Genomic DNA, 23,403 nt, shown 5'->3' on the forward strand with positions numbered 1-23,403 from the left:
GCACTAAAATGCTCGTGGCGGCACCGTTTGTCATGACCCCACACTGGATGCCATTCAAAGGCCCACCTGCAATAGTTTTGGGTAAATACCCTGCAGTAATGAGCACCCCACACAGCGATGAGAGTGAATCAACTCTCGTTAAACGCGGCCACGCGGATGGTTCTCCCAGATATACTGTTGAGTGAAATAAGCCAGACTCGAAAGACCCACGCTGGATGATTTCGTTGTATGAAGAACAGGCAAAAGCAATCTGTAGCGTGAGGAATCAGGTAGAGGCTAATCTGGGTGGGGGGTGACTTGATGACTGGAAGGCACGTGAGGGGTTTCTGGTACGCTGGAGACATGGGAATGGCCATTTCCTGAAAATTCACCAAGCTGTGCACTTACGTGCATTTCGTGCGTTTGTGTATCTTACACTGCAGTAAAAAGTTAAATTAAGAAGTTTCTACCAAGAAGCAACTGACCATGCATGAGTCGCCTCTCTCACCAAACCCAGGGCGCCGACCAGCCAGCATGGTGATCCTGCACAGGTCCCTCGCCCCGGCCTTTGAGAAGTTCTGCCAGGCCAACAGCGGCCCTCTGCCCCTGCTGGGCCGAAGCAAGCCCAGCAAGTGGACATCACCCACCTTGGCTGCTGTCCCAGACACCAGGTAAAACATGTGGGTACAGGAGTTAAGGTTCGGTTGGGAGTGACCAGATGCTGCGGTCAGGTGTCTCTGTCACCAGAGACCTCTTTGCTCAGCCTTGGGACCCCAAAAGTGCCTGGCACGGAGCCCCATTCCCACTCCTGCCTCTGTCCTCTGGCCCTGCTCGTGCCCCTGCTTTGGACAAAATCTTTGGGATCACCAAGAAGATCCAGCCCTGGAGAAATCCCATGGGGACCGCCATCCGCCCTAGTCATCACCCAAACCAGAAACCTGTCTGCACAGGATGAAGAAGAAAATAAAAACACTTGCATTGCCAGCACTCAGAGATAGACGTTATTAATATTGTGGTGTCTATGCTCCCAGACGTTTAAAATAGAACATATCCGATAAATGCGTCAGTGAGCCCACATCTCCGCCACCGCCCCATCCTCTCCTGCCTGAACTCTTAGGACGTGACTGGTCTCCTCGCCCCTCTCCCCTCTCCCCCCAACACCACCCCACCTTCTACTCTCCCACCAGAGTGACGATTCCTAACGCTCCCCCTGATCATGGGACTCTCCCATTTAAAAGTCTTCAGTACCCTCCTGCGGGCTTACGCCTTAGCCCCGTGTCAAGCCCTGTAGTGACCTGGCCCTGGCTCAGGGTTGTCCCCAATCCTATACTCTGGTCATCTCAGCCGTCTCCCCAGAGGGAAGGCTCCCCAGGAACATTCGTTTTGTGGACCCCAGGGGTCGGAGGGTCCTTCAGGGAGCTGAGGCCGCTGCCACACTGTTCACATACTGCTCGCCCTGCCTACAATGTGCTCTCTCCTTGTCCAACTGGTAAACTCCTAGTCGGCTTCAGGACCCAGCTGTAGGACCTCTTCGCTGTAGGACGGAATGGGCTTCTCCCGTCCCTGTGTCATGCTCTGCCCGGACTGTTAACACTCACTGCTCTACAAGTATCTGAGCTGCCCATGCAGGATTTTGAGCTTCTTTAGGGCTGGGCCGGTGTCCTCTCCAGCACTGTAGCCCCATCACCTGACCCAAACGAAATGGCTTTGGAATGAATGAAGAACAGGCTGGTAACCAGAGTCTTCAAGTCCTGCAGAAGGGTTTCTCTAAGGAAAGAGGAAGGCCTCGCCACGGCCAGCACTGAGAGCTTCCTCGAGACACGTGTCCTGTCTTTTCGTTTGTTTGTTGGGTCTGCGGGCCCTGCTACAATAGCAGAGAGGACACTATTGTTTTTTTCTGGCTGCTTTAACTGGTCTCAGGTTGAGGTTGCAGAAACCATAACAAGTGGGGGCTACATTATATACATTCTGATTTAATAGTTTCCAATCTGGCAAGATTGGAAGGACCCAGCAAGGCCTCTTGCTGAGAGTTGCATTCCCTACCTCAGTGCCAGTGCCTGAAATTTCAGCCCCAGACGCCAACTTCTCTTCCCCCTAAGACGTTTTTTAAAATGCAGACTCATGTTGAGTCTGGGGCTCTGTGAACCTCCCCTTGTGTCCCCAGGATGGGACCCTCCCAGTTCTACAAGTACGAGTTCAGTGCCTGCACGGGTGGCCTGACCTCGCTGGAGGAGTACTCAGAGCAGCTCAAGGACATGGTGACCTTCCACCTGGGCTGCAGCTTCTCTCTGGAAGGGGCCTTGGAGAAGGTGGGGTTCCCCAGAAGAAACCCAGAAGGCCACGGCCACGTGTGTGCATACAAGGTAAAGACACAATCCACAAGGACAGAGTGACTCGGAAATACAGGTTGCCCTGTGTTTTTCTGTGGGAGAACACGGGCACAGGAGGCTGAAGACCTCAGCTCTGGTCCCCGCTCAGCCACTTTCTAGCTGAGCAACACAGGACAAGCAGTTAACCTCTCTGAGCTTATTTCCTTATCCGGAAAATGGGGCCACCAGCTCCTCTCTCCTGCCCACCTCTGGGATGGCTGTGGGCACGTGGTGTGGCCTTGAGGGGTGAATTGAGCCCTCTCAGCAGCTCGTTGTGGCTGTGTACACCAAACCTGTTCAGACTTTCTCTGGCTCCTTTAACTCAGGGCATCTCAGTGAGGTTTTTCTAAATCCTGCCTGGCCCGACCTTCCTGGCATCAGCGAGAATGTCCCTGGCTGGGTAAACGCCCAGGGATTTATGGCAGAGCCTCGGCCAGGCCATTAGCTGCTGGACCATGTCTCTGTCAGAAAAGCTGGGTCATGTTCTTGGCCAGAAGTGACTGCGGGTGGTCAGCCACGCAGTGTGGGCTCTGCCCACCGTTAGCCGCTGCCTCCTTACTGTGTCGCTGAGGTTAGACTCCAACCACTGCTTGTCATGAGAAAGAACAAGGTTCCCTAATCCCACTGACCCCTTCGGGACATTTACGTAAAGTCCGAGAAGGTACCCTGCCGGATCGATGGTCAGCCAGCATCAGCATCTTTATGGGAGACTCAGCTTGGGCTGAGCCCTGGGCTCTGGACTTTATTAGAACTTGCTGGTCTGGGATCCCGCCAGGGAGGCCCAGGCTGCCTCTGATGAGAATCGAGGCTGCCCACAGTGCCTGCTGCTTTTCATGTGTGAAAAATGTGCCTGGGTGGTTTTCTTGAAGGTAGGGAAGAGCGGGGAAAGAACCCTAGCAGCTGGCAGGGGCCGGGGGCAGAGTCTGGCCCCAGAGCACCCCTCCACGTGTAGCAGGTAAGAGCTGGGAGGGCCTCGCAGCTCATCGCACACAGCCTTTCGTTTTAGACGAGGGAACCGAGGCCTAAAGGACTTGCCCAAGTCCCAAATCCAGACAGGAACCCAGGACTCCCGGCTCCCACCTATAAAATGTCAACAGTAGATGTACGACGATTAAAAGGTGCTTTGCAGTGAGGCGCTCATCGCCGCGCAGAATCAGCGGTCAGCAGAGCCGTGGCTTCCATGACACCTCACTGCCCGGTGCTCGCCAAAGAGCTTTCGGTCGAATATTGATACCTCTGCCCGTTGGCTCCTGGGAGAAATCTTGGATTCAGTCGGCAGCCTTGAGGGGACGAAGCGCGCCCCACGAAGAAGGTGCCTTGGCCTCGGAGTGCCGCCGGCCTCCTGTGGGTGTTCCTGGCCTGTGCTCCCTGCTACCCCCTCACCCCTCCCCTCCCAAGTGCCGTTGTTCAGAGGCTGACCTGGCAGGTGCACCAAGGGTTCTTCCTGCTGCTGCCAGGGTGCTGACACCAAGCCCCAGCCGGCCGGTCTCCGGGCAGATTATTCTCCTGGCTTTGTCCTAAGTCTCCCATAAGCCCCGCTGCAGGGACCAGAAGCCATTCAGGGTGGAGAAACCACATCACCAGGGACGGTCACATGGGTCGTCCTGGGCGGCTTCAGCTGAGGCAGGAGGGGCGAGGCGGCACCCCGTGGGGTCCGGGCGCAGGCCCCCATCCGCCCAGTGGACTCGTGAGGCTGAGGAGACCCCCAAGCCTCCTGCCAGGGTCCTGCTCCCGTGGGTTCCTCCGCCTCGATTCTCCCAGAGGTCTGCACCTGTGAGGTCCGTGGAGCAAATTCAGAGGGTCCGTGAAATTGGATGGGAAAAAATGTTACATTTGTCTTTTCATTGTCTCAGACTGAAACTGAGCATTTCCTTCCCTTATAAACGCGGGCAACCAACTGCAGTCCTATCGGCAGGCTCTGGAGCTGCCCAAAGCGATCACAGATATTTTCATGCCACATTCGAGTTCTTTCGGTAGGTCAGAAATATATATGTTGATTACTACTTCAAAATTATCACAGTAGATCTGTCATCTTGTTTCTTAAGAAACACGCATACTGCTGTGTCACGTTTTTTTTTTTCATTTGATATCTACATCTGTAATGTAATGGGTTTCCTTTGTCATCCTATGCATGTCCTGTCATGTGGTTAAAAACACTGCTCTGATGGGGCTCCGTAGCTGCACCGGACGGCAGAAAGGGTTCACGGCGCATACCAAGTTAGGGTTCTGTTTCAGACGGATAATCACCAGCAAACTTCCTCATCTGTACGTTGCATGAAAGTAGAAGCTACATTTTTATAAGAGCTACTTGTTCCTCCCACCTACATTATTCATGCCCTCAAGCCCTCGATACTCAGGGCTGTGATCTGTGTGAAGTTTATCTTATTTTTTAACATTTTTTTTTTTTTTTACTTGATTTCTTGGCAGACGACAGTGCCTTGTGCCACCATGGATGGCTTTTGCTGCCCCCTGGTGGTCACCATGATGCCTAGCCCCAAGGACAAGCTGGAAAGGCTGGTGCAAACCAGTTGCTCCACGGATGAGCAAGGATAACCCATTCATATCGGCAACCCAGGTCAGTGTTTGCTCTCGTTGGTGATTCTGACAGCTGCCCTTGGACTTCGGCCCGAGAAGACCGGATCTTTGTCCTCCCGCAGCCGTATTAGGGCTGGGTTTACAGATGTCCCTCAGATTTCAAAGACACTGCCCTTGGCGGAATAGCCACCCATTAGCTCCTGTGAACTTCAGGTGAACCTGGGGTGAAAGAAGCAGGAGGTGGAGGGTGGCGGCAGAGCTGTTTGTCTTGCGCTGAGCTCAGGGCAGCCTCTAACCTGCTGCTCAGCAGCACATTCGAGTGGGATGTGTCTCCCTTCTGGACGTTGACTTGAACTGAAACCCGTTGATCCCCAGCTCCTGAACTTAACCTGAGAGTGAATGAGCAGATCCACGGCTGGGAGCTGCCCAGGCCCCGTGGAGGCTCTGAGGGCCCGGTGAGAGCTTGGGGTTGGGCCTCGGGTGCGAGTCAGCGTTCAGTGTAACTGAACTCGCTCAGCTGTGCAACAGCCAGGATCAGACAAAGCCCGGCATTCTGTGACAATGCAGTCAGCGCATGCCACCTTCCTCACAGAACGATGATCTCAGGACCGCGCAAAACAAAGCGCCTGCTGACCGTCTTCTCGTGAGTGACACCGTCTTCGCTATCCTCGTGAGCACTTCATGGCGGGCCAGGGCAGGGACCCTGTTGGCGGTCAAGCAACAGAGTGTCGGTCTGTGTTATGTGACTCAGTCTATACCAAGATAAACTCAAAATCGCTTCATTAGCAACCTGTACAATGAAGGTGTTGGGCTAAATGCACCCAAGACTCCTCCAGTAATCACGTGGGGGTGGGGGGGCGGTGAGATTCTGTTCCCTTCGAAGCGGACGAGATGTCAGCAAGCACCCTGAGACGCTAAGTCCCGAGTCCTTTTCTCCTCCCCATCCTCCAATATCAGCTAGTGCAATCCTGGGACGAGAGTTCCTCCCGGAAAAAGAACCATCAACCACCCCACGTGTTCAGCGTGGACGGCGGCCCCCAGGGCAGGGCCCGGTGGGATTCGTTTTCTCATTCCATCCGCAGAGCTGTTGGGGATCAAAGATCTTTCCAAAACTGACTGTGGGGATCCTGTGGCGCGCCAGCCAAGAGACGTCCCGGTGTTCTGGCCTTCTCAGCTGACCAGTCTCGAAGCCGTCAGCGCCTGCAGTACGTCCGGGCCTGAGAGGATGGTCACTCCGACCCAGGGTGGACGCTGGTGGGTCTCTAGTTCTTGAAATTACGGTGCACTGATTAGAGGGATAAAGTCAGATAACGTAGACCCACAGCCCACAGCGACGATACCTCTGGCTTCTCTTTTTTCATTCCGTGACTGGGTCTCGCAAGTGCAGCTCGTCTTGCCTTTCGGCTCAAATACGTATTGATGAAATATAGTTCTCTCTCCAGAAGGCTCGCAGCCCATTCTAAGAGCCAATATTTATAGTGATCTTTTGAGGCATTTTGGAGGTTTGGAGGTGTGGCTTTGAAAGCGAAAGTGAAGGCAACACAACTAAACACACCATTTCACGAGGTAATTGCAAGCAACATTGTCAGTACATTTCTTCAAAGGCCCAGGGTGATATTACAATGAAGAGACACACGAGGGCGCCCTAACCAGCCCACAGTAAGAGAGGGAAGTGAGAAAAACATTAAAATAATAACTATTGTAGCCCATTGTCGTAGACGCTGGGAAATTCTAGCCACACTTGCACTACAAATCAAAGAATTTGTTTCAAAAGCATTCATGGAAGTTTAGCTATGAGAATGGCCTCATAAAAGGAAAAGATAATTTCTAATATGGCAATGAGGCATAAATACCAAGACCCAAGTATTCGTTTACATAACATAAATGTATTGAGCACCTACTACATGCCAGGTATGGGCCCAGATCTTAGGAATAAATGCTGCACGAGACAAGATGAAGTTCTCAGGGAGCTCGTGGTCATTTCTGAGTGTGTGTGTGCACACACGCCCACGCACACGCAGTAGATACCCTCCAGCACGGTGGCCTCTTCCTTCCCCTGCCCCAGCCACCGGGGATGCCCTGCAGAAGAGGTCTCACTGCCCAGGGCATCCCAGCACACTCCAGCCCTTTAGTTCCGACTTGAGAGAGCATATTTGATCATAAATAAGAACAAATGACACCTTGAATCTAATTTACAAAACTTGTGCTCGAACTTTAACATCTAACCTTCTATTAGCGGCAGATTCATTGCTGCACACCTCACAAATTATTGGGGTGAAATCCCGTGTCACTCTCTGAGCCGATGTTCTGATGCATACCTGGCTTTAGAGTGACCGATTTCAGGTGCTGTCCAAAACACAGGAAAACAAAGATTGCATTCGTCAAAATCCCTAGTCCTTCCCCTTAAACATACTGTCTGAAAGTTCATTGGCATGCTTTATGCATCTGTCAGTAGGTTTTCCTTCTGAGGTGTTGGCTGCCTTTGGCTTTCTGTTGAATCTGAGACATTTTATTGCTTTGTGTGTGTGTGATCTCCAAGACGTTATTTACTCATTCACATCTAGATTTACTGAGGACCTTTTATGTGCAAGGCAGTATGTGGGGCCCTGAGATGAACAGGCAGTGGTCCCTGGACCCCAAGAACACAGCTGAGTGGGGACGGAGTACTCAAGGATAAGACATTGAAGAAAGCAGAAAATGTAAATTAAGCATCGTGAGTACTAAGTACCTGATGGGCCAGGCCCAAGGACACAGAAGGAGTGTGATACGGTGCCTGGTTCGATAATGCAAACCATCATTTATCCAGGGCTTAAACTGGAGCAGGCGCTTTGCTAACTACACATGTACACACACATTCCACAGTAGAGCTCACAAAAACATGAGAGACGTTATCATTATTTTATAGTCGAGGACACAGTTGCATCTCAGACCCTAATGTGTTTGCCGTGCTCAAGATATGTGCCTAATAACTCTGCTAGAGTGCTTCCCATTGCCCGTAATCTAGCAGGGGAGAGTTTTTTAAAGAACAAAATGAGCATAAACCAAAGCAAAATATAAGTGCTGTGAGAAAAACAGAAGCTATGTTCAGAGAGAGCTGTCTCTTAACAAAGCTAACGTGTGCTGCACAGCAAAGCCGGATGGCTTGGTGCATTGTAAGAGCTCAGTAGGTACTTTCTGATATCCATGGGGTCACATTAATGGAACCTCTTAGAGCCCCACGGTAGCTGCGGCTTCTTTTCCCACACCCACCTCATCTTCGCTCTCCTGAAAACTCAAGGCACCTGTTTAAGTAGAACTTGATTTAGCTATAAGCCAGCTTGCTCTGACCTGGCGCCGACAAGCTGTTGGCAGAGTCGATGATGCGTGGTGCCATGTTGTCCCCTGACAGTGGACTAGAAGAGAATGGACTGGGTGTAATGAAGTTGGTGGGCTCAGTCCCTCTCATTGTGTGTTTTAGAGACACCACTGGCTTTCACCAGCGCACCAGGTTGCCCAGTTATGGCCGACCTGAAGGATATGGAGGCTCCAGCCGGTGGTCTCGCCCCCAAAGGAATTCCAGAAGTCTATCCCATTTCCCAAGATCCTTTGCACTACAGCATCATATCAGCCTCAGCCACTCAGAAGATCAGAGAGCTGGAGTCTATAATTGCTGTAGACCCAGGTAAGAAACAAAGCATTCACACCTTAATGGCCTGGAGAAATCCATCATTGACGTAATGTTCAGTAAAAAAGGCAGCATAAAACTGTATCTATGGTATGATTTTTGTAAATGTTTATACTGTGTATGAATCCCAAAAAGACGAAAAGTAAATGCACCAAAACAGTGATGTTGATGACCTATGGGTAGTGGGATAACGGGTGATTTTATTTCCTTCTTGGTTTCTTTCCTCCCTCCAAATTTTTCAACAATAAACGTGTGAGGGAGTTTGGAAGGTGAGCTTATTAGTTGGATGCGTTGCCAAAACTAAAATGGGTTTGGGAAGGTAAGAAAAAAGAGACTGGTCCCTTGGTAGTCACGTGCCACCATTTAAACATCATCCATGTATTTAATAATAGCTATAATTGTCTCCTTTTGTGCCATTTCCCTGAAATTGGGCATAGAACAGTTTGTTCTTGCATGGAGTGGCAGTGGTAGGGGCAGGAGCCGGATTTCTACTCCTTGGGGAACGCTGGTGGGGCAGGACCCTGCAGCGACAGCCTCACAGCAGTTTGCAGCCAGCACATATATTGCATCTCAGAGGTGGGACAGCCCTGCTGTGGCGCGTGAGCCGCTGGCTTTCTAGACAGGGACAGCACTAGTGGGATCCGTGAGGGGTCTGCAGGTTCCACTGAGGAGTTTTACTGAAAGCCAGTCCAGGGGCTCTTGACTTCCAGCTGCATCTTCATTTAAAAGTCGAGTTTCTAATCTCAGGTGGCCAGAAGAGGGCGCCATTGCGCGTGAGTGTTTTTTGATTTTGTTTTGTTTCGTTTTGTTTTTTTTCTAACAAAAGCTCACAAAGAATTAAGATGTGGACTTCACAGCCTCTCTCCACTTCAGTTTCCCCATCAGTATAATAGGAGTAATAACAATTATACCTCTCTCAGGGCTGAGATAGCTAATAAGAATAATAGCTATCATCTACTGAGTTTTACTCTAAGCCACACATCTGTTAAAAGCGTTCACATGTTTTGCCCTATTAAATTCTCCCAACGACCCTACGAGGCAGCTATTATTAATTTAACAGATGAGGAGACTGAGGCAGATGAGGCTGAGAAACTTGCCCAAGTCCACGTAGTAGGTGAACAGGGAGAACTCAGAACCACGCCCACCGGCCCCAGCATCCAAGATTTATCGGTGTTGGATAAATTGGAATCTGAGTCTGAATGGTATGTCACAGTCTCTCCCAGGCAGTTAAAAGGTGCTTTGGCCTCTCCTGATTCACAACCCCTTTCCCCTCCTGCCCCATCTCACGGGCTGTGATTTCTATTCTTGGGGTGCTCTTTGCACCTTGGCCGTCTGGAGAAGGCATATGTGGCCTCCCAGATGGCCTGCCGGACACCTGTTTCCCAAACAGATACCTGGGTTGATGGTGGCAGGGCCCCCGTGGAGAGCAGAGGTGTGAGGCCAACCTGGTGCGGTCAACTCTCCTGGCCAGACTCCTGGGACCCAGACAGAGCTGATCGTGGTGACACTGGGGTAGAGGACGGTGCCAGGGTGAGGCCACCGAGCAGACAGCCTGGGTGCCCTTTTGTGTTGGCTACCATTATGGCCCTGAATCTGACAGTGCAGACCAGCCTGAAAACTCTCTGATCTTTCCCCTGGGCCTGGGAGCAAAGAGGGGTCTGCAGTAACAAAATTTCCTGTGAAATTATGGGACATAGCTTTTGCTTTTCTGTTTGTCTATTGGGGTTTTCATTCATTCATTCATTCATTCATTCATTCATTCATTCTGCAGAAAATATGGTTCCTCTAACATATAGACACAGAGTAAATTTGGGACATACCCCCCACCCTGCCCCAGCATATGCACCTTATAGGATATATGTATAGAGAGAGGTGAATGCTCACGGCTGTGTATACATACAGTCTCTTAATCGTTGATCTCCTTGGTGGATATTTTTTTAAATTTCTGCAATACTTTCTCTCTCACAAACATTCTTACCCACAGTGACTGCTCCCTCATGCAACACAAGGGTCATGAGGGAAGATGAATTACTGACTCCGTCATTACCTCAGATAAACAAGTAACTGAGAAGTAAATTTACTGCAGACGTGGTGCACCCATGGCTTAATAAGAATGACCCGAGGGCTTGTCCGCAGCACCCCCTTCGGTAGCTGTGCGGACTGTGTGCCAAGGCTTGACGTAGGGGGCTCAGCGTAAAGGCAGATTCATGGCTGTCTGGATATGCCAACATCATCTATTAAGAAATGTCTTTAATCTTCCAGAATCACAGATGCTTTTGATTCCTGCTGTATTAAAGAAGCAGATAAAAGATTGATGGCAATGGACTGAGCATTACTCACTGGGCATAGTAATAGTCATTTTTGAGAGAACATTGGCTTGCATTTGAGGTACCTGGAGAATATGAAGGAATACGAGGTTTATAATGATGATGTTTGCACTAATAGTGAAATCATCGTAAATATACAGACTGTTTTAAACTTGACAAAATTCTCGCTTCTTCTCTCTTTTGATGTTCACCATATCCTCTGAAATAGGTTACAGTCCAATTTTTTTCTTTAAAAATGTCATTTTTCTCCCCTTTGGTCAACAGCAACTTGTGTTCATTGTAGAAACATCAGAAAACATATGAAAGTAAAGAGGCAATAAAAATTATCAGAATCCCATCCCAATTAGCCATTATTAACAGTTTTATGTTTGCCCTTCGAGTCTTTTACTTCAGTTTTGAAACTATAAGATTGAAACAAACAACTATATACATATACACACACACATATGAATCATGCTGTGATACTATTTTAGAACTTGATTTTTTTTTCACTTTTTGAATACAGTATAGACTTCTTTCCATGCCATTAAATAGTCTTCTACAACATCCTTTTTAATGTTTGCGTAGAATTCAATTTTACCAATGTTCCACTGAGTGTGTTAACATCCTATTGTTTGGCACCAGAAAGAGCGCTGCAGTGAGCATTGCTGTGACTGTGTGTGTACAGACCCATGAGCACTTTATTAGGATAAGTTTCTAGAAGTGGATTGCTGGCTCCAGTGGAATATACAAATCTAAGTTACAAATCACCCTCCAGACTAGCGTTCCAGCTTCCGCTCCCACTGGCAGTATGTGAGGGCCATTTCCGCGTAGCCGTCCTCCACCTGGACCACCCCCACCTGGACCACCCCCATGTTCCACCTGGGAAAACTGAGGTTCAGAGCAATCAAGGATGAGGCCAAGGTCACACAGCTACAATGCGCCAACACTTGGACTTAAATATAAGTGTCCAGCTTCTAAATCTGGAAATTTTCCTCCCTGACAAGAGTACCAACCCTGGGTCCCTTCATATTCTCCAGGCACCTCAAATGCAAGCTGACATCCTCTCATGTCCCTTAGGCCCACCTCTCAGCTCGACCACAACCGGGGTGGAGGCTCTGAGTCACATCCTGCTTTCGCACGGCACAGATGCTCTGAGCTGACCCGACCCGAGTAAGGATAAAGGCACACAATGGTATGTTACGAGAGCCAGGAGGCTGTTCTGCCCTGTGGGACTGGCTTGGCAGCCACTGGTGGCATTGACAGCAGATGCTGCTGGTGCCCTGCCCGAACCCCAGCTGCGGCAGGCACTTCCCAGCACAGCAGTTCCCCACCTGAGATTCGAGTCTGTTCCTCCGCCGGAGCAGGACGGCCCAGGCGTGCAGAGGATTTAGCGTCCCGATGGGCAACCTTCACCCAATAGGGGACAGGAGCCGGTGAATAAGTGCCCAGTCTCCCTGTCCCCTGGAAGGACAATCCTTAGAAGTGTCGCGCTCCGTTTCCTAGAGGATCTCAAGCAGGACTGAGCCGCAGGTGCCTCCGGAGTTTACCTGCTCGCTCCCAGTGCTTCGTGCCTTCTCTCCCTTCCCTCTCTCACGTCCTCCAACCGAGGACTTGTTTCCTGGGCTCACTTTCCACTGAAACATCCATCCCCAAGCCCTTGTCTTAGGGTCTTCTTTTGGGGAACCCCCAACTAAGACGGCACTTGCGTCCCCTCCTTTGTCTGCGTGCCTCGTATTTGGGTTTGCCGAACTGCTGTAACAAATAAAGCCCAACATGCTTTGCTCAAATGTGATAGAAATATTTGCCTCTCACGCAACAGTCCAGGATGGGACTTCCAGGGCGAGCGTGTCAGTTCAGCAGGAAGGGGGATCTACTCCGCCCAGTCACTCAGGGACCCAGCAGCTCTGCCATCACCTCGTGAGACCTCCAGGGGGCGCCAGTTGTCAACATCCCAGCCCCCAAGAAAAGGAAGACCTTGGGGGAGTGCACCGGAGGTATGTGGCCAGGCCTGGTGGCGGCACATGTCAGTCGCTAACACTAGCAGGCCCGTTCGACCGCTCTGTGAATATTACCGAGAGAGAGCCTAGTCTTGTGGTGTCGGCTGACTGGGAGAGGCTGGGCAACCATTCACCCGACTTCCCTTCACTACTCGGAGTCGGGGAAGAGAACACAGTCTGGCGAACAGTTAGCCATCTCTGGCACATCCTTCAAATCCACCTCCGAAATAAAAAGAAACCAACAAAAAATCAAACCACAATTTCTGTAAGTTTCCACGTGAAACACAATTATGTTATTTTGTGATTTTATTTTATTTTTTCGTAATTCTAGGCAACAGGGGCATCAGGCACCTGCTCCGTGAAGACGAGCTGCTGAGGGGCCGCTCTGTCGCTGTCCCATGACCGCTCGGTCCTCGTCACCACCGGGTTTCCCACACATTTCAGACACGAGCCTCCGGAGGAGACGGACGGCCCACCGGGAGCCGTGGCCCTGGCCGCCTTCCTGCAGGCCTTGGAGAAGGGTGTCTCCATGATGGTCGACCAGAGAGCCTTGAGTTTGTTCGAGAAGCTTGTCAAAGAAGCCGTTGAGCAAGGTGAGCAGTGGGATGGGGGGGTAGAAGGAAGTCGGTGTTTGAGGAACTGCCATGCACCTGTCCCGGGGCGTTTTCTCTGAGGCTCAGAACAGGTCTTTGGTATCAACAACATTGTCCCCATTTATAGATGAAGAGACCGAGGCTCTGGGAGGTCCAGGGGATCTATTCAGGTGGGAATGGTGAGCTGGAGTTTGAACCCAGGTCCACCAGGCCTCACAGTCCATGTACCTGCGGCTCTCCCTATGAGATGCGGGGTGACCTACAGAGGACTCTTAGCAACCCCGGACATCCCTGATCGCCCAGCGTTGGAGGGCGGTGGTTGGGAACAAAGTGGATGAGACGCTCAGACAGCAGTGCCCCATCCAGCCCTGACGGGCAGGCGTGTGCCATGCTACCCGGGACCCTGGAGCATCCAGGTGGGCCTTGGAGCTGCGAGCGATGCCCACGTGAGGCTAGGATACGGAGGTCGTCTCAGGTCCTCACCGCACCTCCTTTCTGCAGGTGCTGTTCCGGCGTAAGCTGGAAGTCTGGTGAATCTCACCTGCTTCCCAGCGCCTGTCTCTCTGGGTCCCTCAAAATGCATTCTTCAGGAAGTATTTTTTTTTTTTTTTTAGCCTCTAAAACAGGCTTCAACCCCCAGAAAGCCTACCCTAAAGCATCAGCAATGATGAAAGTTTCAAAAAGTTCTGTCTGAACATACAGAATCCATATCACACGACAAATATGTGTTGAGCACCTACTATGTGCCGGGCACTATTTTTGGCTCTTGAGATCCACTGGTGAACAAAACTGACTACAACCCTGCCCTCGTCGAGTGCGTATTCTAAGGGAGTGTGACAGACAATAAGCAACACAGGACAAAAGGAAAGTACAGAGCCCAGGTGGTGGGCTGCTGTTTGAAACAAGGTGGTCAGAGAAGGCCTCATGGAGAAGGTGCCATTTGAGCCAAGAGTTCAAGTTAGTGAAGGAGTGAGGCCAGACCTGGTTAGAGGAAGTGTGTCCCAGGCTGTGACAATGGCCAGGGCAGAGGCCATTAGGTAGAGTAGGGGCCTGGCAGGTTTACGAGAGGGGAATGGCCAGCTGACTTGCCTAGAGTGGATGAAAAGCAGAGCAGCTGGACAGGAGGACAGAGAGGTCACAGAAGCCAGATCGAGAAGGGCCTTGAGGGAAATGTGAGTACCTGGATTTTTCTTCTGGGTGAGATGGGAAGGCTTGTGGCCACTGCGTGGAGCAGGGCCATGTTCTGGCTTAGGTTTTAAGGGATCACCTGGGTAGCTGTAGGGACGAGGGCAGAAACAGGAGATCGGCCGGGTTATTGCAGCAGGAGATGAGAGTGGTTTAGCGTGCGTGGTGCCCTGTAGCACGTCCCTTTGCCCACCCTCCCCGTCCCCTACTGTGATTTCAGCCGCAGCTGGGGTAAGTTCCGAGTCACACTGACCTGACCGTCCCCACCATGGCCAGTGTTTTGCAGAGTTTCTCCAAAGCTTGAAAAACTACTCAGCCAGAAGTTTGCGGGCTACTGCCTCCAGGGCCCCCTCAGCCAGCGGGGGACAGAGTCTAGTCCCCTGCTGCCCGTCTTTTGGAGACACTCAAGTCCTGATGGAACCCCATTGCCTAGATAGTGACCTCGAAAATGCACGTTACCCCCATTGGCTTTTCCTCCTCCCGTCCCCACTTTCCCTGTTCCCTCCCAACGCCTCTTGAAATCATCTCGCAGATGAACCAGCTGCAGCCACGCCTTTGTCTCAGACTTGGGAACCCAGACAGGTGAATGGTACAGGTGGAGGTTGAAAGGAGCAGCTTGAACAGTCTCTGTTTTGAAGGTAGAGTCACGATTTCCGGGTGGATTGGTTATAGAGAAGATGGGGGGTCAGCGTATCATGGGTACAGAGTTTCTGTTAGGGAAGATGTAAAAGTTCTGGAGATGGATGATGCTGATAGTCAAACAATGTGAATGTGCTTAACGCCAGAGAACTGTACAGTTAAAACGGAGAAGATGGTAAATTTTACGATATGTGTATTTTACCCCAATTACAATTTTAAAGAGCGTGGGTTTGAGCCTGGGTGACTGAAAGTGTGAAATACCTTCTAGACACACAAGTAGAGAAGTCAAGGAGGCAGTGAGATTGACGAGTCAAGTTCAGGAGGGCAGTCTGGGCTGCGGAGATAAATCGGAGAGCGGTTGGCACCTTGACGGCTTTTAATAAAAGTCAGGACACCGGATGCGCTCGCGAGGGAATAAGTAGGAACGGACAAAAGGCCCTGGGTTGCTCTACATAGAGAGGTCGAGGATGAGAGGGGGTGTCTGCAGGGAGGCAGGGAGCAGCACCAAGGACGGAGGAAAACCAAGGGACCGTGCAGTCATCGAGGAGAGGGGACGGCCAGCTGTGCCAGATGCCACCAGCAGGCCGGCGATCATTTCCGCGTAACCACTGGTTTGGTGGATGTTTTCAGCCGCCCGTGTTCCCAGAAGTCGCCCTGACTTCCTGCTCACTCGGTCACCCCGCTCAGGGGAATCCGCTGGACTTGAGCTCAGGCCTGGGGCTCACCCGCGCGGTGGCTCAGTAGGTGTCATTTGCTGTGTGGACGAAGAAAGGAAAAGAGATTTGACCATTTAATGAAAATGATTTCAGTTCTTTTTATAACTGAAATCTAGGAAATGTTTAAAGAAGAAAAATCTCAGTCGTTTCTTCCCTGTCGAGTATAAATTGACCACATTGACAGTTGGTTCTTTGTAGCTCAGGGTGGGATCACGTCTTGCCCGACCTTCCTTTCCCAAGGCTTTCATCACCACGTGCAGCCCCCTTGGGGATAAGTTATGTTCCCTGCCCTGTTAGGGTCTCTGTTTGGGGTGGGAACCGGTATCGCGACGCTGACCTACGTACTTGGCTTTGCCCGAGTGATTTAGCATCTCTGAGCCTCAGTTTTCCTCCTCTGTAAAACGGGGATCACTGTGGTTCTTATCACACAGAATTGCGAAAATTGAATGAGAGCGTACATGTCACGTGCTCAGCAGAGGGCTGGCTGACTGTCACCGTGTGCACCTACATGTGTCCCCAGCAATCATAATGACAGTGGCCCAGAATAGGCCTCTGTTCACGTGGCGCTGTGGCATCTATGTGGAGCATATTTGCTAGCCCACGATGTTGGTGACACCAGCCTGATTCCACCCCCACTCTCCACCAACCTGGGGTTCACTCAGGACTAAGAGCAAACTTAAGTATCCTCTGGGTCGAAGTCTTGGCTTACCTAACAGCGTATTCTACTGGTAAATGCCATTCAATAATAGAAATGATCATTTCCAAAGAAGCTTTGGAAAAACCAACATGAATTCCCAAGACGCACTGCCAGGGCTGATATGTCTACCCTTTGCCTTTCGTTTCAAGGTGTTCTGAAGACACGGATCCCAATTTTGACTTACCAAGGTGCATCAGCGAGAGCTGCTCAGGCGTTTCTCTGCAAAGAGAGGGACCCCAAGTCGCCTAGGTATGTGTGTCCCCTCCCAGTTTAAAGTGGGTGCTGGTGGAAAAGCCCACCTGCCATTACCTGACAGCAAGGCTCCCACACACCTGGGCTCTCCAGGAGGAACAAAGCCATGAGCCCAGGGGTTCTGATGGGCTGGACTGACCAACGAGACAGGCGTGTCGAGGTGTGTACTGGGGGCTTCACAGAGGGTCTCTGCAAGTGGCAGGTCCCTGGGAGATGACATGTCTTTCTTAGTAGAGGGAGGAGATAGGAAAATTATAAAAAACGAAAACTAGCAGTTTCTCAAACTGGATCATGACCCATGAGAAAGTAATGAAATCATTTTGGGTGAGGGTAACCAGCACCTCTGGAAAATGAAATACTATATATCTTATATAGTAATGGCAAGTGCTTGCTTGCGTGTGTGTGTGTGTGTGTGTGTGTGTGTGTGTACATGTGTGAATTTTTTACTATCATGGTCAAACATTTTGAAAAACACTTCTTTATTTTATGTAGGATGTATTTCGGATCTTACAACTTTTAATACCGTGTTTGCCAAAGTTTTTTGACAACATTCCAGAGTGATACATTTTTCATCACAAGCCACACACACACACACGTAAGTGAAACAGAAGTTTCAAAAAACAATATTTACTCTTGCCATGTGCAATGTACTCATATTTTCTATTCCAGTCTATTCTAGTCTGCTCTATTCTAGTCTGCTCTCATCTACTTGTCAGCAAATGCTGGCCTGTGAAATAAATCTATTTTACAACCCACTAACGCGTGTCCACTTAGAATTTAAAACACTGCTTTGCTAGGCCTGGAAGCCAGAGCTATATTGCAGCTCACAGCAGAATCAGGCGTTTATAATGAGGACCCCGAGTCACCAAGGAGAAGTTTGATCGTGGATCTGATATACCATTTAAAGCTGCAAGAACGCATGTGGCGCATATTAGAAACATTTATATTTCCTGAATGGTTGGTGTACCAACAATGTTCTGGCTCCTCGGGGAGCAGCTAGAAAATTCCCTTGGGTGGGACCCTGGTGCCAGATAATACAGGTATTGCTCTGTTTGCTTAGTGGAGGGAGGTGATCCAGACCTGGCCGTGGGGAGACAGAGTTCCTCTCTCTTTGGAGAAGATGCATTAACTTTGCCCGGGGAGCAGCTTCCCAGGAGTGAATTGCTTCCCACATTAGCAGAATGGACCCTTCTGGCCTAAAAAAAAAAAAAAAATCAATATACGTTCACAAGGTATGCCACTGAGTTCTCTTGGGGGGAAGGTCCAGAAACAGAAAGTAAAATGACAGTTGATGAGGTCCGGAGCCAGAGGAGTGGGGGTTAGCGTTCTTCCAGGACAGAGGGTGTGTTGCAACTCTTGTGCTAAACTGATTTTCATCACCATCGATGTAGATGTAGAGGAAACTCAGGGTCAAAGCTTCTTCCTCCTGCTGATTCTGCTTCTCCGCGACTGCCTTTCCTGCCCTGGGCTTGTCGCCTCAGGGTTGTGTTCCAACACCTGCTCGGTGGCCTTCTTGCCCAAGTCTTCATGATGCCACCGCATTCTAGCACAACCAAAGGACGTGGACAGGCATGAAGGTTCTGTTTTTAAAAACGTGCAGAGAAAGCATTCTTAAGATTTTTTGTTGTTGTCGTAAAGTATGCATAACATAAAAATGACCGTTTTAGCCATTTTTAAGTGTACGGTTCTGTGTCATTAGGTACACACACACTGCTGTTCAGTCAGCACCGTCCAACTCCAAAACTTTTTCATCTTCCCAAACCGAAACTCTATGCCCATTAAACACTAATGTCCCCATCCCCCCAGCCCTCAGCTCCTGTCAACTACCATTCTACTTTTGGTCTCTATAAATTTCACTATTCTAGGTCTCTCCATATAATTGGAGTCATACAGTATTTGTCCTTTTGTGACTGGCTTATGTCACTTAGCATAATGTCCTCGAGATTCATCCATGCTGTACCATGTGTCAGAATGTCCCTCCCTTTAAGGCTGAATAATGCTCCATCGCAAGTACATACATGTATACATTTTGCTTATCTGTTCGTCCGTTGGTGGATGCTTGGGTTGCTTCCACCTTTTGCCGATTGTGAATAATGTTGCTATGACTGTGGGTGTATAAATATCTCTTCGACACTCAGCATTCAATTCTTGGGGACATATACTCAGAAGTGGAATTGCTGGATCATATGGTAATTCTATTTTAATTTTTTTTTTTCAGTAACTAGCACATAATTTTGCACAGTAAAGATGTCAAAGAACTCCATCATGGGGGCGGGGTTTAGAGAGATATAAAAATACAATTTTTGTGTTCTTAAATTAGATCATCAAAACAATACCTCCTAATAATAATAAAAAGTGTCATATAATAATAATGGCCACCACAACCACTAATGTTTCCTGAGCACTGAGTGGGTGTGGGGCTCTACTCGAGGCACCTCTAATGAGTTTTCTCAAGCTTAAGAAATTAAGTGACTTGCCCAAGGCCGGGGGCATGAGGTCTGATTCCACAGCCTGCATTCTCAACGCCATGCTCTCTGTGCCCCTTCTCTCTCTCTCTCTCTCTCTGTCTCTCTCTCTCTCTGTCTGAAGAAGTTTATCTTGTGGTCAATTCGTTTGTTTCCTATTTCAATTCCTTTTTAGTCTATTTGTGTCCGTAAACCAAACAGGATCCCGGAAGAGGGCGGCAGTGGGCCAGTGGCAACCCACACTCAAACCACTGGGTGCTGGCTCCCCCGCTGGTCACTGGCCACCTGGGTGGGGCACCAGCAGTGTCCACCACGGAGACCTTCACCGTCAGCCTTCCTCCCACAGACTCTGACTCTAACAAATTGCTAAAGATCCTGATATTGTTTCTTAAAATGCTCCAACAGACCAGCCCCTGGCACAGTTCCTGGTGCAGAGTAGATGTTCAGCCAAGTTCTGTAGGAATGAAGGAACCAAAGAGAGAATGAAATGTCCTTCATACATACATGGCAGGCGTGACCCTTCAACAAGGCAGCCACGCTCTCCATAAGGACCCTGTGCTCTTGCTTCCTGGTAGATTCGACCATCTGGTGGCCATAGAGCGCGCAGGAAGGGCTGCCGATGGCAATTACTACAATGTGAGGAAAGCGAACATCAAACACTTGGTCGACCCCATTGACGATCTCTTCCTCGCAGCGCAGAAGATTCCTGGAATCTCATCAGTGGGTAAGCAAGGGGCACCCAGAATTTGACAGGAACATGTCAGCACTAAATGCCTTTTTTACTGGCTGTCAAACAGAGGACAGGAAAGAGTTATATGGGCACCATTGTTTTCCAGCCCAGAGATGCTCTTTGTTTATTATGTTCCATATATACAATAATGACACCGTCATTTAGAAATCCAGCATTCCCACAAGCAAGAAAGGCAAATGACATTTAACCAAGCGTATTCCATTTGCCTAACTCAAAAATATTAAAACTCATAATAAAATCAAGTCACGGCATATTATTTTGCTTATATAGGATGACCAAATGCCATATATATTATGTATCATCTTATAAAGTATATTAATTTTTAAATATATCTTAAATATATGATTGGCGCAGTATTTTGATTGCTAATGATGTAATAGCGTGATCGTGTCTATACAGAATTTTATAGTTTTCAAAGAGGTTTCACATCCACTGTATTGTTTAAGCCTCTTTAAAGCCCTGTGAGGCAGGTAAGGCAGGTATAGTGTCCAAAAATGAGGCTTAGGGGGTCTTCTTGAGGTTGCCTAGCTAATTAGTGTTGCTGAGAGAATTAGGAGCAGAGCCCAGATTCCCAGGACCCTACCTGATATGCTTTTCATGGAATCTATGAATTTCTGAAGGGCTTGATATAACTCCTAAGGCCTTCTTCCCCCAGGGGTAGTTAGGTATCAGACCCTGGAGTCATTAAGGCATGTTTGCCATGCAGTGTTTATCTGTTTTCTTCAGAGTGTTTCCCAGACTCATTAGTTGCCTTAGGCTTTTAAAGGTTTTGACGAGACAATGAAAGTCTTCCCGTCTTCCTGGCTGAGTAGAAATTTTCTGCAAATTGCCCTGGTCTTTCCCAGAAGAGGCCTTGGGTGTGGTGCCCACAGTGCAGTAGGTCTTGTGCTTCCTGTCTCTCCAGGCTGGGCAGGAGACGTGCTCAGTGGGGAGGAGGAAAGGGTCTCTGAGTCCAGAGGAGCCCCAATCTGTGCTTATCCCCCCCCCCGGGTGAGACCCCCAAGATCCCAGAGGAAGCAGGTGGAGCTGGCCGTCTGCACCTTCACACTGCCTCCTTTGTGGACCCTTGGACACCCGAGCCCCTTCTGTGGCTTCCCACACCTCGCTGCCCAGCGGGGCTACCGTCTGAATGTCCTTTCTCTGTGCTCCGTCAACATCCTATTCCTCAGTGTCCCCAGGCAGCTGCTGTGTCATGCACGGAGCACTCAGTTGAGAACCAAGACACACATGTCCCACGTATTACCCAAGTTCTGCCCCTGTCAGAGACTCTGTAAGACCACGGACAGGACTGGCCTGAAGAGTGAACAGAAGGAAATTCATAAAATGGGAAAGAACAGAGGTAGAAACAGACGAAATACCAGTGCGAGGTGGTGGGGTTATTTCCCTTCATCCAGTGGGCCGCCATGGATCTAGAAAACTTCTGAGAAAAATCCTCAGGGCGTGGACCTTGGCCATTCACAATTGTTTGATTCTCTGGGCCGAGTCCAGGTCTCTGATGCGCAGAGTGGGTCAGCTCCAGCTCCCCTCTCCACCATCTGACAATGAGTGCTAACTTGTGGCAGAATTTTCCACACATCCCAAGCCTTTGTAGAAACAGATGCAAAAACCGTCATACATAATGATGTTTCGGTCAACATGGACCACGTACAGCAGTGGTCCCCTAAGATTACAAGGGAGATGAAAAATTCCTATGGCCTAGTGACATCGTAGCTGTCCTAACGTCAGTGCGATGCACTATTCATATGTTTGTGGCGATGCCGCTGTAAGCAAACCTACTGCACTGCCTGTCATATAAAAGTACAGCACATACGACGGTGCTGCTTGATGATGACAAATGACTGTTATTGCTCTAAGTATTTACTAGTCTGTGTTTTTATTATTAGTTTAGAGTGTACGCTTTCTTCTTATATATTAAAAAAAAAAAGTTTGCTGCAAAACAGAACGCCATGTTACGCCAGCTGCAGCCTCCTCTCTCTCATGGTTCATGTGTCTCTTGATGGCGTCATTTTATCTTGCGCTTGATTTAATCTCATGCCATTTTGGCCACTGCTAATGCTGCCGGTAAGAGGCTGTGTTGAGTGACCTGGAAATGAAATTAACAGTGATTAAGGACAACGAAAGTGGAAAATCAGTGGTGATTATCGCTCACCAGTCAGACCTGTCTCCTTCCACCAGTTACCACCTTGATCATTAACCGAGTAACAGAAGCCGTTACAGGATCTGAGGCATTAAAGGCAAAGAGACCAACAAAAATTTGAGAACGGCTTGTATCAGACGTGGAGATGATCCCGACTCTGTGTAGGCCTAGGCTCACTGTGTGTTTGTGTCTTAGTTTTTAACAAAAATGTTTAAAAAGTAAAAAGAATAAAATAAAAAAAATAATCATTTTAAAAATAGAAAAAAGCTTAAAGAATAAGGATATAAAGAAAGTATTTGTACAGCTGTATAATGTATAAGTTATTATAAAAGAGTTAAAAGTTTTTAAAGATTAAAAAGTTTATAAAGTAAAGAAGCCACAATAAACTAAGGCAACTTTATTATTGAAGAAAGAAAAACATTTTTTATAAATTGAGTGCACCCCAAGTGTACAGTGTTTTCAAGTCCATGGTGTGAGGGAATGCCCTAGGCTTCGCCTGCGCTCACCACTCACTCACTGACTCACCCAGAGCCGCTTCCAGCCCTGCAGCCTCCACTCATGCCCAGCGGAGGCAATGAGCTGGGGATGGGCAAAGCCCCACACAGCTGTACCATTTTAATTTTTTATACCATATGTTTACTGCACGCCTTTTCTATGTGTAGATACACAGATACTATCGTGTCACAGTTGCTACAGTAACATGCTGTACGGATGTGTAGCCCTGGAGCGATCGGCTGTACCGTAGAGCCTGGGCGTGTAGCAGGTTATCGCATCTCGGTTTGTGTGATGGCGCTCTGTGAGTTTCACATAATGACAAAATCACAGGACGACACATTTCTCAGCGGTAGCCTTGTTACATGACATATGACTGTTCAACCTTTCTACAGGCGCGGGACACCTGGCCCTCTGCCCTTGAGGCTCTCAGACAGGCACCTTGAGTGATCGGTTATCTTGAGGCAGCTGCCACCATCTTCCAGAGGCAGATTCAGCTGACCTCTAGTCTGCAGAATCCTCCAGAAATGCCTGGACACAGGACCAGATGGTGTTGAAAGGGTACAGGCTGTAGGGCTTGTTAGATTTTTTTCATCTTCCTCCTGCAAGGGTGGTGGCGCCTG

At 49.2% G+C, this 23,403-nt stretch overlaps 1 protein-coding gene across 1 annotated transcript in view; it reads left to right on the forward strand.

The window, feature by feature from the left end:
• Positions 1-23,403, forward strand: part of DGLUCY (D-glutamate cyclase) — a 55,407-nt gene that overhangs the window by 22,482 nt on the left and 9,522 nt on the right. Inside the window, 9 exon segments of the mRNA XM_011373179.2 lie at positions 497-650; positions 2,144-2,342; positions 4,776-4,923; positions 5,966-6,088; positions 8,341-8,544; positions 13,185-13,231; positions 13,233-13,446; positions 16,833-16,932; positions 19,976-20,124. Of these exon segments, the coding sequence (XP_011371481.1) occupies positions 497-650; positions 2,144-2,342; positions 4,776-4,923; positions 5,966-6,088; positions 8,341-8,544; positions 13,185-13,231; positions 13,233-13,446; positions 16,833-16,932; positions 19,976-20,124 (1,338 nt within the window).

Source organism: Pteropus vampyrus, unplaced genomic scaffold, assembly GCF_000151845.1.
Source record: "Pteropus vampyrus isolate Shadow unplaced genomic scaffold, Pvam_2.0 Scaffold219, whole genome shotgun sequence".
In the NCBI taxonomy this organism is placed as follows: domain Eukaryota; kingdom Metazoa; phylum Chordata; class Mammalia; order Chiroptera; family Pteropodidae; genus Pteropus; species Pteropus vampyrus.